General features: G+C 39.5%; 1 protein-coding gene across 5 annotated transcripts in view; it reads left to right on the forward strand.

Moving 5' to 3' along the window:
• The first annotated feature begins 2,362 nt into the window (after positions 1-2,362).
• Positions 2,363-13,708, forward strand: part of SLC35B3 (solute carrier family 35 member B3) — a 33,795-nt gene continuing 22,449 nt past the window's right edge. For 4 of the 5 annotated variants that reach the window (XR_013182930.1, XM_077180919.1, XM_077180911.1 and 1 more), the window contains exons 1-6: positions 2,565-2,696; positions 5,894-6,172; positions 7,445-7,566; positions 9,419-9,573; positions 11,039-11,146; positions 13,191-13,288. Coding sequence is in view for 4 of the 5 variants with exons in the window: in XM_077180919.1 (XP_077037034.1) it covers positions 2,685-2,696; positions 5,894-6,172; positions 7,445-7,566; positions 9,419-9,573; positions 11,039-11,146; positions 13,191-13,288 (774 nt within the window). In the remaining variant the exon portion in view is untranslated. The other variant, XM_054633510.2, reaches the window with a different exon arrangement.

Here is a 13,708-nt window from a genome sequence, read left to right on the forward strand (position 1 = left end):
CTGCCTCCACTCAGAGAAACACAGAATAGGTAAAGTTAGAAAGGACCACTGGAGGTCATCTAGTCCAAGTACTCTGTTCAAGCAGGGTCCCCTTGAGCACATTACACAGGATTGGGTCCAGACGGCTTTTGAATATCTCCAGTGAAGGAGAATCCTGAATCTCTCCAGTGAAGGAGAATCCACAGCCTCTCTGGGCAATCTGTTCAGTGCTCAGCCACGCACACAGAAAAGAACTTCTTCCTCACGTTCAGGTGGAACTGCCTGTGTAATCACTCCACTTACATCTGTAACAGTAAAGTTTATTACAGCTGACATATCTAGAGAATTTATTTACATGAAACTTGAAAATCCCAGCTGATCACATGCAAGCTTGAATTTATTTACTTGAGTTACTGGGGAAGTTACTTCTGTCACGGAGATGGTGAAAAGCACCATCCATATTGTTGCAAAAAAGCACAATTGTTTGCTAAATGTGAAATCCCTCAATCAGGTAAAGGAAACTTGAACCAAGAAGCACTGGAACTTCCCAGGGTGGCTGCAAGTATTTTTCTCAGTAATCACTAATCCCATTTTTCAGAAGTAGCTAGTTGCTAAAAGGTTTTAGGGGTTCAATTTTTTGTTTATTTATTTTAAGTAACCATTGCACATTTTCTTTTTGGTGTTTGTCAGTTAATAAATACCCTTAAAAATATGATGTTAAAAGTTGCTACTATCTATAATACACACTGATTTACTACACTAACGTTGGAAAAGGTAAAAAAAAAACTTCTAAAACACTGTAAACATAAAAGCTTGAATTTTCTAAATATGTATCTCTTGTCCTGTAGTGATTATGTATAATGTTAAATACCTCTGCACATACTTACAGAAAACACAGCATTGCCATTTTATAGACTGATATGAATAATAACTGGATTTTATGTATTTTCAAGCTATATCTAATTTGCACATTTTGTCCAAAATGCCTTTAGCTACCTTTTTTCTAAATTCTTTACCTGATTCCTTTGGCCATTAGGCTCTATGCATTCTGCTGTTATTGCTCTCATTTACCTTTTCACTTGTCATTATAAAATATTTTTATTATTTCCTTCGTGCAGCCTCATGCGGAATGATCACAAGAATACCTCTCTCTAAACGTATTTTTTTCTCTTTTTTTTCTTTTTTTTTTTTTTTTTTTTAATGAAAGCAGCAGCTTTGCGTGGGTGATTCATTACTCATATCAGAACAGCAGAGCATCAACCAAACCTCGGAAAAAAAAAAACTTTTTCAGGACTCCAAACAATCTTGATGTCACCGTGGTGCGAAATACGATCTCCTGCTCCGGGAGGCTTTTCCAGAGTACTGAGGCAGTCCCAGTCTCTGCGGACCCACAGCAGCGCCTGACCGCAGCACACCTGGGAGGCGAGGGGACACCCCCACGCGTGTCCCTGTCACTCCTCCTGGCAGCTGCAGGGAGCCCGGGCAGGCACGGAACTCCTCAGCCTCTCCCGGTGCTCCTGCCATGCTGGGCTCCTTCCCCACCTCCCGGCTGCTCTCTGGCGGGGCAGGGCACAGAGGGGTTATTGCCCTGCCAGCAGCACCAGCGGCGCCCTGGGGGACACCGAGAAGAGGTGCGCAGCAGGTGGAAGGAGGCGATTCCCCCTCTCTGCTCGGCCCTAGTGAGGCCACATGTGGAGCGCTGTGCCCAGTTCTGGGCTACTCAGTACAGGAGAGACCAGCAGCTCCTGGAGAGGTTTCAGTGAAAGGACGCAAAGATGATTTGGGGTCTGGAGCATCTCTTATGAAGAGAGAGTGAGGGAGCTGGGCCTTAGTCTGGAGAAAAGAAGACTGAGAGGGCATCTCATTAATGCATACGAATATCTCAGAGGCAGATGCCAAGAGATTGGTGCCAGACTCTTTTCAGTGGCGCCCGGAAAGAGGACGAGGAGCAATGGCCATAAACTGAAACAGAAGTTCCACCTCAACACGAGGAAGAACTTCTCCGCATTGAGGGTGGCAAAGCACTGGAACAGGCTGCCCAGGAAAGTTGTGGAGTCTCCCTCTCTGGAGACATTCAAAACACACCTGGATGTGTTCCCGTGCCACCTGCTCTAGGTCACCCGGCCTTGTCAAGGGGGTTGGACTGGATGTCCAGAGGTCCCTTCCAACCCTAACGATTCTGTGATTCTGTGATCTCCCCCAAAGACACGTGGGGAAGCCCTTCAACAGCCGTCTCTGGCAGCCGAGAGCCGGGAACCGTTTGGTTTTTTTTGTAGGAAAGTCGGGAACGCTGAGTCGAGCTCCAGCCCGGCCCCGCCCCTCAGGCGCGGTAGGCGGTCTCTACCGCGCGCGGGCTCGAGAGCGCCGTCCCCGCCCTCCTCAGGCCGGGTAGCGGAGCGCCGAGCGAGGGACGCTGTGTCGATGCGCTCGCTGCTCGTGCCGACCCCTGGCGCCGGGCGGCCGCCACTTCCGGCGGCGCGGGCCCGCGGAGGCGGCGATCCCGGCGGGCGGGCGGGACGCGCTGGCGGGGGGCGGCCGGCCGGAGCCGCCGTGCCTCTCCTCGCCCGCCGGACAGGTATGGGGGCGGGGCCGCTCCCCGCTCCTTCCCTCCCTCCCTCCCTCCCTCCTCCTCCCTCAGGGCCGGGGGGCGAGGGGGAAGGAGGCGGGGTCGCTTCCCGCGAAGCGTCGCCCGGCATCAGGGGGCCATGGGCGCGACGGTGAGGGGCGCCGGGGACGAGATATGGAGCGGGAGGAGGCCGGCACTGAGTGTCGGGAGGGTTTGGGCCGGCCCGCGGGTTCCCTTTCGCGGGGCAAGGGCGGGGAATGGCGGCCCGTGGCGGCTGGAGAGGCTGTGCCAGCCCTGCCCGGGACAGCTGCCAGGCGCTCGGGAAGGGCACACCTGGCGCAGGCGAGCGAGCAGGAAGGAAGGCTCAGGGCTCCTGCTAGACCCTGTTCCCTTCCCTGTTCTGCCTCCGGAGCAGGACGCAGGTAGCGTCAAGCGAAGTGTCTGCTCAGGTTTCCCGCAGATGGAATTTGGCTTCCCTGTCACCTGGCGCATCCCTGCTGCGGTGCCAGCTGCTGTCCTGCCACCAGGCATTTCTGGCACGGTCTCCGGAGGGTCGTGGCCAAAGCCAACGTGGAGCTCGCCTGGTGTGTCTCAGGCGAGCAGTTCTTCTGAGCGGACTAAGACGCTGGTTTCTGCCAAGATGATGGGTTTAACAGATGTTCTTCAGTGTTAAAAAATCTTGGCCAACCAAGGCTCGAGCTCCTTCATGATGTTTTTTCCATGCTTAGTACAAGTTGGTAACTTTTTGGAGGCAGAGGAAATTTTGCTTTTCTACTCGTTCATTTGTTTCTCCTTCATGTAATAATCACTATTTTGTGTGGTAGGTTGAAGTACTGATCTGCTAGGGACTTTTTTTTTGAAGGGGAAGAAGCAGGAAGTCTTTGATCTAAAGAATATGTTGTTTACACTTTTACACAAGGGAGGAGAAAGAAGAGAGGGAAATTGGTATTTTACACAAATCAGGACAGCTCTTAACTCTTCATAAAACCGATTTTTGGTATATGTTTGTTCAAGACGTGAATTAGGTGCTTGAGGAATTTTGATGAGAGGAGTAGGAATAACAGTTTTCATGCTTAGAAAAATGGCAGTTTGAGAAGTCACTGAATTTCAGAAGAGTTCTGTCACTACTGCTAATGAAATTACTTGGTGGAGACTGTTTCTAATACATACATTTACAGTTTCTTCAGCTGTTAAGTAATTTTCTTTGAAGGATGCAGAGAAAAACAATTACCATGTATCATAGTTTTATGGATGGTTGTGAGTGTGTTTGGAGTGATCAGTTTCCACTTTCCACAGTTTACCACTTTCATGACAGACTCAGTAATCTGCAAAAAATTAAGTGGAGAGACTTTAAAATCTGATGGTGTTCCTGAGGAAATATTTTTAATAGAAATAGTTGAAAATTGAAGGTTATGTTAATTGTGTGATTTAATGCTCTTAGGCAGCTCAGCATTACACAGCCACTTGCTTTCTTTCCTCACTACCCTCAGAGGGGTGGGGTGAGAGGAAAGGAAGAGTAGAAAAAATTATAGGTTGAGGTAAATATTTTTTTAAGAAGTGGAGAAAAATATGGGAAAAGAGAAGCAAACCATAAGTGGTGATGTAAAAATGATCACTCTTAAATCAATGTCCAGCCAGTTCCTGAGCTAACCAGATAGTCTGGAAAGTGTAAATTTGTTCATGATCACTTCTTACCCACTTGTTCTCATTCTCCTGTCCTTAAAGCTGTTTTTTCTCCTTAGTGGTACTCCATACTTGTATTGAAAGCAGGTCTATTTCATTTTCATTGCAGTTTTGTTAGGCTAGACAAGTTATGCTTTCATCTTTTTTCAGTTCCTAAGATGGGCAACCTGCTCCTCCATCCTGATAACCCTTGTTTGCCATTGTTCTTCCAATCTTTCTCTGAGGGTGATCAGAACTCTGTTATATTGTATGTGAAGGCTCACTCACGCCTCATTATCTGACATTAGTGCTTTTCTGGTTTTACTAAAATTAGTCTAAAACTTTTTCTTTGTTTTATGGTCACTTCGTGTTGGGATTAGCTAAAAATCTGCAGAGGTAAACTTTCTATCTCTCACTTTGGATCTTGAATATAAGCCCAAATTATTATTATGGTCCCTGAACACCTGTTATACTCCCCAAGATGTTCTTTCAGAACTCTAGTAGGAGTCTTGTTCCAACCTGATAGTAGCTCATATGAAAAAGAAAACATAAGCACCTTGCAAGCTTCATACTAATACTTAATTTTTCAGCTAACCTTAAAATTTCTAGTATTGTATGATATATTCTATTTACCAGTGTTCTTGCAGACTACAGTGTTTGCATGATCTAGTGTTAATGTACTGGGACATTTTAAATTTGAAAACAATGGGGAAAGCATTTTTTTATGTATGTGTGATGAGGAGAATTATTCTTGAGCTGGGAAAAACAAATCACTAAACGGTTGGGACAAACACAGTGTAATTACTGACTGCTCACGGAACTTGATGCTGACCTACACTTAAAAATCTTGGGACAATTGGCTGACCAGTGTGTTTTATCTTTAAAAAAAACCATCAAATATTTACTGTCTGCTGTGCTGGAGAACAGAATTATTTGCATCTCAGTATACTAAGCTGCTACATTCCTTCTGTAGGCTTCAGTCATCCAGTTTTGTTTTCTATTACATGTGGAAATAGCTGCATGTGATAAATATTAAAGAGATTGCCATATCATAGACCTCATCAGATAAACAGACTGATTTTTGAGACTGGCATCTCAATCTGCTTGTTTCAGTCTCCATGTTCTTTTCTGAAGAACAGTGCGGGAAATAGTGAATAAACATGAGGATGAGGGGATAACTTCTTAGGCTTCCGTGCTTTTAACTGGTCATAGGCTCAGATCTGTAGTTTTTAGCAAGGCTTCCCATGTTGTGAGCTAGTCTGGTGTGTTTTGCTGAGGAGATGAAGGAAGGTCAGCAGAACCACAGTGCTTCAATCCCAGTTCGTTCACTGTTGCTCATGAAGATCACTTCTCTCCCAAGCAGTAACTCCTGTGAGTTAGAGATGTTGGGAAACTCAAGCTGGTTTTCTGTTGCTGGTGTTTTGGGGTTGATTGTTTGATTTGTTTGCTATGTCGAGTGTAGGAATGAGGCAAAACTGCTTTCATGAAGTGTTGTTTGCCTCTGGTGTTAATAAAGTTAACTGATGTTAACTTTGGACATCAGAAAAGATAAGTAAAATTTGTGAGTAAAAACAATTTGACAAAACTCTAAAACCTTTATATTTCCCCTGTAAATGTCACATTCATTTACTGTTGTTGTTGGAAGGCTGTATGTTGTGTCCCATCTGACTTCAGTGTTTCTTTCAGCTTTCAGACAGAAAACACACAGAAGGAGAAAAGCAGGCAGAAGACAACAATAGCCCCGAATGCAGCGAGCCAGGAACCATGGATCTGAAATTCACTTCATCGAGAAAATACATTTCCATCAGTGTACCTTCCAAATCTCAAGCTATGTCTCCCCATATCAAATCAGTAGATGATGTTGTAGTTCTTGGCATGAATCTCAGCAAATTTAGCAAACCTACCCAATTTTTCATCTGTGTTTCTGGAGTTTTTATGTTTTATCTAATCTATGGATATTTACAGGTAAATATTATGAACTTGTGTCTTAGGCCAATTCCTCCTACCCCTTTGTCTTTTTCAATAGCATAATAATATAGTATGTATTTTAATATATGTAGATGTTTTAAACTAAATATTTATTACAAAGTCAGCCTTTCAGTATTCAAGAGCAGAAAGTAATATATAATCTTAGTTGCCATTATGGTTCATGTGCCTGTAAAGTTTAGATCACTTGGACTTTCATAACTTGATCTTTTACTTCTGTGTGCAAGATACATCAAAGTCTTCATTGATGCTGAAACCTGTAGATCTCCCTAAGTTCCATGAGTACTGTACAGTTACAGTCACGTTATTTTTCTCTCCGCTCTCAGGACAGAGCTGAAACATGTACTATGGTAATTTTTTAAGCAGAAGGATAATGTTTATGCCATTTTAGTTAAACATTCACCATTCTGCTAATCTTTTCTCTCTTATCTTGAGCAGCTACATTTCTGTTCCCTTTTTAAAATTATTTTTAAATTCATTGAGTATTCTCAATAAAGCAGTGATTAAAAAACTTGATCATTAAAAATCATGTTTCTAATGCAGTTTTCAAAAGCAGCTGAGAAGTTTGTAAACATAAAGTTACTTCAAAAGAGTTGGGAGAACATGATCAGTAATTAAAAGCAGAATCTCAAAAAGGCAGATATTAGGTAGCCTTTTGTTTCTATAACTGATACACCTACATAAGTCTTTATGACGTGTATGTATTTTTCCAGAACAAATTGCTCTGGTTTGAAATATTCCTACAGCCTACAAATTTTTATGAACTCACATGTGCTGTTTGATGTCGGCACTCAGTATTAGGTGTGCATTCCTAACAGCTGAAAATTATCAGTAAGCATGTTTGTTAGAGAAAATTTGTATTAAATTTATCTGGAGATACTTATAAAATCTGAATAAAAATGGTCTACTGAAGCAAATGAACGGAAGAGCAGCAAAAAGGCAGGCAGGAAGCCATCTGTAATATGAGATAATTAGTATTGCATCAAATGTGTTCCCCTAATGAATTGATCCATTAATTTTATTGTATTTACAACAACAGTAAATTTTCTTCTTTCATTTTGGAGAACCTAAATGGTCTTTTCTTTTTCAATATTTTCACAAGTTACATATGGCAGATAAATCTAGTTAATAACCAGCAACTGCAAAGGCTAGATTTGCATGTACATCAAGGGAAAAGGTCTGTTAATTCTTTTTTGTCCATTTAATATTTTGGTGTGTGTACATGACTGTGGTGGGTTTTTGTTTTTATAGGAATTGATATTTTCAGTGGAAGGTTTTAAACCTTTTGGTTGGTACCTCACTTTAGTGCAATTTGGATTTTATTCCATTTTTGGACTAATAGAATTGCAGTTGATTCAGGACAAAAGAAGAAGGTATGTGTTTTTCCAAGCATTTTGCACTGTCCATGAAATTAGAAGTATTTGATACTTACCATAAATTTAACTTCTGTTTTTTGAATGTGAGTACTGTGAGGCATTGCTAGCAGTTATGTAGATAAAAGGAAGTGAATTTGCTGGATGATGTTAGAGAATATTTTAGAAGCACCCACTTGGATTTTGGACCTGTAAGTAGTTCTGTTGACTCTGCTGTCACTGTCCCACTTACAGAACATATGGTGTCCTTAATGTGGCTGATAGAGACTGAGTCACGTATGTGTTGCTTGGGATTATCACATTTAGAATAGAGCCAATGCACTTCACAGCACTTGAAGCCATCTGTCAGTGAATATGTTTTCCTCAAATATTGGCATCTCCTCACCAAGAGATTCCTCTTACATGCTCTGCATCTTGGAGAATGTCAGAGGTCTGCTCTCTGCTTACCGTGTAGCTGAGTGGGTTTGCTACAAAGGATGTGCTGAAGTGTCATGGTTTTCATTTAAGACAGCACTCATACCACTCTGCCACAAAACTGTTCTGTGTTTTCACTGCAGTGGACCAAAGAAATTTTTGATTTCTAAATTCCACTGGAAATGGGATCTTTTCTGACTCAGTGTAGCCATTCTGCAGCCTCCTACCCATCTATAGTCTCTGCAAAGTGTTTATTGAGGCACTCTGGAAACTTGAATACAGGCTGTCATGGTGTACATGAATTTTAAAGTTGCCTCATATTGTAGTTCAACAGAACTAGTTTTCCTTACCTGGAGTCAGCCTTGGATGATTTTGCATATACTGGTTTCAGATTATAAAATTCTTTTTTAGCCAAACAGCATAACTTCGATAAATTATTCCTTTTACTTTAAACACTGACAGCTTGTATTTCAAGTTACCTGACTTTTTGAGATGAATCAGATAATATTGCACAGTTACCTTTTGGGTTACTTGTATATATGGGATTTTATTACCAGTTGGAAATGCTTAAAGAGCATTTCCCTTTGAATAAGTTGTTTTGGAAATGTAGATCTGAAATATATTTTACATTTTATTTTCTATAACCTAGGCATCTTCTTGTAGGCATGCAGAAATCTATATTTCTTAAATTTTTAATTTTTCTTGCATGCCTCAGAGTATGTGTAGGTCACATAATGAGTTACAGATAAGACAAGATTGCAGCAAGACAGCTCCTTATGTTCTTAGCGTGGTTCTGAGTATGCATGAAAAATAGCTGAACATATGCACAGCAGTAACTGTAAAAAAATCACAAAGTGAGCACAAAAGTGACTGTTGGATCATCTGTTGTCAGGTGATAATTTCATCAGATTGTGAGCAAAACATCTGAAAATGTCCAACAAGCCCCTCTGTTCCTGGTGTCTGAATCACTGCTCTCTTAGTTTCATTAAAAAATGGTACTTTTTTCAACTTTCTTCATTTTAAAAATGTCAAGGTTCATATGAAAACTTCACCAAAGAAGTTGTCACAGTGACCTGTGAGAGAACAAAGATCCAGGTTATTTCAGTATACCAATCTTCCACATTTCCTTTGAAACATTTGTCTTGATTCTTGTGTAAATAGCATACCTTCTCAGAAGGAGGTTAAAGAATTACTTCTTGAATACTTCATGAGCCATGAAGTTTTTATTGTCTTGTATTCGCTTTTTATTTGCAGTAATTGAAAGAAATGAAATATGAAATCAGAGATTTTTGTGCATTTTTAAGTTTCTATTAAATGAAATTCAGTGAGTAAGACGTTGAGGTTGTATTACAAAAGTATTTCTTTAACTGAATTTTCCAAGCTAAATCTCCTCTAGATGAGTCTGTAATGCCAAGATTTGTATGTTTATGTTTTGTAGAATTCCTGGCAAAACGTACATGATAATAGCATTTTTGACAGTGGGAACTATGGGTTTGTCAAATACCTCTTTAGGATATCTGAATTACCCTACTCAAGTCATCTTCAAATGCTGTAAACTGATTCCAGTTATGATAGGTGGGGTTTTTATACAAGGTAAGTGTTAATCTTGCTATTAGATGATTTTTTTAAAAATTCTTTCTTTGGGAGGCAATCATAGGTGGAATCCTGTACTTTTTAAAATTCCGCTGGTAGAATTTTTCTTATAGGAGGAAAAATGAGAATTTCTGAAGCATCTTCTGGGAAAATGTACAAATATATTTAGATCAACAGAAAATATGGGGAAAAACATTCTACTGGTCACTTGCAAAACTTCATTTTTACACAAGCTTTCTTAATTTTTAAGAAGTGTAAGTTTGTTTTCTAATCTAAATCACTTCGTAAATAAAACAATTTCAATATTGAAATGGAAAACTTGAAGTGGAAAAAAGAATGTAACCATGAGTTGTGAAGAAAATCTCTACTCTTGTTTGAAAAGATTAATTCCTAAATTTTGATTAAATGTTTAATCAGAAATACACCTGATTTTGCATGTCCTTGGCTAGTCCTAAAGTCATAGTGCATATTCCAATAAGAGAAAATGGAATATGGAGAAAAACAGAAAAAGTTTGTAGTTATGTGAATAAATATACTTCAGTGTTTCTGGATTTAGAAGGGTTAAGCATATTATAAAAGTTTGTGTTCAATACACAAAAATTTAGTCAGTAACACTCTACATGGACAAGTATAATGAAACAAAATCTAGAATGCTGTATTTCTGTTTCTGTAGGTAATTCTGGCCTTCTGGTTGAAAAACAACTGAATTTTCAGAGGAGTTTTCAACTTTACATATGTACATGCCTACACAGTATTTACCTTTTATTAGAAGTAATTTTATCATTTTCATGCAAAGTGACTGGTATTTCCCTAAAGCTTTATGAAACTTTTTATTGTGTTGTAGTAGTGTTGTAGTCTCAGAAGCTATTTCTTTTTAATATTATTGTTACAAAAATTCAGTTCAACAAACTTCCCTTGGAAGCTTATGTTCAAAGCTCAGCTTCTGAGCAAAGAATACATTATTTTAAACAAGATATACTGACTCCTGCTTTTTCATGCCCTTACTTTCTTTTTCCATTCCCCTCCACAAGCTGTTTCTCCCAAACTATAAGACAATGTAGAGTTCTCAGAGTACCAAAGTTGTCTGTCAGTGTTTGGAATTGACTTCTTTCTGATCAGTAAAGGCAGCTGAAATGTCTTGTGTGAGGCAAAAGTGTTAAGAAACATCTAAGCTGTCCTGAAGTTGCTAAGGGAATGCCTTGTCAGGGAGGATGTGCTTTGTGTCAGTGCTGTAACTGTGAACTCAAACCAAAGCTGATCACAAAAATCAGGTAATTCCCCTGTGGTAGGAATTTCTGTTGTAGAAGAAACTAAGTCTGGTTGTGAAAGACCAGAGCATTGAGTCTTCTGTTTAAATAGAAGAATGACATTGGAACAATGTTTCTGTAATCTTCTAGTCTGTTAAACAGGATAAACATGAAATTCTGAGTGCTAACAGTCTGTTCTTGCTGTTTGTATTTTGTAGGAAAACGTTACAATATTGTAGACGTGTCTGCTGCCCTGTGTATGAGCCTTGGATTAATATGGTTTACTTTAGCTGACAGCACAGTTGCACCAAACTTCAACTTGACAGGTAAAATCATAATTTAGAGTTTAAAAAAATGCTTGGTTTTTCCTACCATAAGCATTCCATTGAAGTTCTGAGTTCTTGCTGGAGTGCCTTCAGGTATCCTACTGAAAACAGTTTCACTGTAGCTTTGCTCTAGCAGAACTCTGTCTGTGGCAGAAGTTTAAATTCCTAGGTTCCTAAAACTTCCAGGAACTACACCCTCTTGGTTGAAATGTCTCATATATTCTCAAGAAAGACTTACCCCAGTACATATATATTAAAATAAATATGATACATTTGGTTGGATTATTTTAAAACTTAAAAAGATAAGTTGTCTTTTCTAGTTAAATTTTTAGGTATTTTTCCATTTCACAACCATTTACGTTATATTAACGGATGATTGCAGTCAGATTTGCTGTAGTTTTTAGGTGGAGTTCTCACATTTTAACCTTTTAATACTATCTAAGTCAGAAGCAAAGCAAGGATTTTAAACTGCTTGGAATGAAAAACTTAATTTAATTTCTTTGTCAAATGACAAAGGGTAATTGAATTCCTGAGTTCATTCCATTGATTTGTATGGAACTGTTTCTATGCAGATTTCTTTTAGAACTAATTTGGGTCCAGTTTTTCCAATTGTTTTTACTCATGCTTTACATCCAATAAAACACTGTTGGTCTTATCCATGACACTGCTGCTGCTGCTTCTGCTCAGCACTGCCACAATGACTGGAGCAATTCTCTTCACACTCCAAAATGTGTAATGGGCATAAGATTAACATTTTTCTTGTTCTCCACGTTTCTCCTCTCCATGTGCACTGGTGCTTCAGGTTCCAGGTAACCTCTTCATCTCAATCCAGTGCTAATCCATGCATTTGTCCAGTGGTGTGCCTGGACCATTAAGCACGGCCAGAACATGAATCATGATGGAGAATGCCCATGGAGACATTCATCCCTCACTTTACAGAGTGGAATTGCTGAACTGGAGCTGTTAATCTTTGGACTAGAGCTGAATCCATGCAGATGAGATACCTATATTTTTAGTGTTACCAATATTATTCATGTTATCATGTCTTTTCCATTGAGTTATACCTTGTCCAGTGCCTGATAATCTTGAAGGATGAAGAGACCTGGAAAGTCTGGCCTTGGAAAGGAAATGGTTCCCGAACTAAAAAACATTGGTTTAAAGTTCTTTCCAAGAAAACACCACCTTAAACTTCCTGGGCCTTAAAAATGTTAAAATCTTCCACCTCTGACTGTTAGAACATAGGACTAAGAAAATAAAACACTGCTTGTTTCTAGTCTTCTAGTTTCTTCCCTGACATGATCTTTTAAGGAACCAAGACTAGAGCGGGTTTTGATTTGCATTTTGATGATTAGTCTATTCTGTAATGTTGTATACTTAGGAAAAGTTTATTTCAACCTGTGTTCATCGTTAAATACAATAGTCATGAAAGTTTGTAGGTTGGGAAATTAGCTGTGACTGACATGACTAGAGTTATCAGGTTTTTTGCTATTGGAAAGCTCATTACAGTAGTGACTATATAGTGACTTCCTTGTCAGCATAAATGGTAACCTAAAACCATGGAGTTTGTACCTGAACAGTAGTTTTTGTTTTAAATTAATGTTTCAGTAATTAAAGATCTCTACTTTTCAATCCTCTTGCATTTGTTTTACCATCACATCTAACATTTCTATTTGCCTTTGTCAGGGAAAAAAAAAAAAAAAGTGGGATTAAGTACTGAAAAAGAGTATTTTCTCTGGTTATTTATCTTCATTAACTAACTGCAAATGATACTCTGTCACTCTTGTTACTACAAAAACTACAGCTGGCTTCTTTATAGCAATGTCCAGATGTTCCCATCAAGCTTAGAGACACACAGTGCTCAGGGGTTAATTGGTGGAGGGAGAGTGGAGGTGGGCACTTTGTACTGATGTAATGAAATATTTTTGCTGACTTTTATAGGGAAGGGCTGGTTATTATTTCTCTATTCCTTCTCTGTTCCTTTTTGCTACCATTCTGCAATGAATATTCTGAAGAATGTTGTTTGTTTGTTTGTTTGTTTGAATAGGTGTGATCCTAATATCCCTTGCCCTCTGCGCAGATGCAGTTATAGGAAACGTACAGGAAAAAGCTATGAAGTTGCACAATGGTTCTAATTCAGAAATGGTAAATACCACATTTGTAATTTTAAAAGAACATGTTTTATCATAGGCAAGGCCTCCATTGACAAAGCATGGGACTTAATGTGCTTTTCTCTTGCTTATGGAGGGAAAAGCTCTTGGTGTACTGTTCTTGGGGTTTTCTGTTTGTCTGAGGAGTTCTGCTGATTTTTCTGTTTCATTTTCAATTTTTCAAGGGTGCTGCTTTCTGAGTGCAACTTCAAATACAAATACAATATAGCTACAGAAACACTCATTTCTATCAACAATTCATTTGTCTACCCTGCAGGCTTGAGCTCAATGTAGTGCTTTTTGTATGATCATGCACTTAATCTCTGAAAAATACACACTGTTCCTCTGGTGTAATTGGGCATGTGTTACATGGAGCATGTTGCTTTACTTTACTTGCTATACTTTATATTCTAGA

Source organism: Agelaius phoeniceus, chromosome 1, assembly GCF_051311805.1.
Source record: "Agelaius phoeniceus isolate bAgePho1 chromosome 1, bAgePho1.hap1, whole genome shotgun sequence".
In the NCBI taxonomy this organism is placed as follows: domain Eukaryota; kingdom Metazoa; phylum Chordata; class Aves; order Passeriformes; family Icteridae; genus Agelaius; species Agelaius phoeniceus.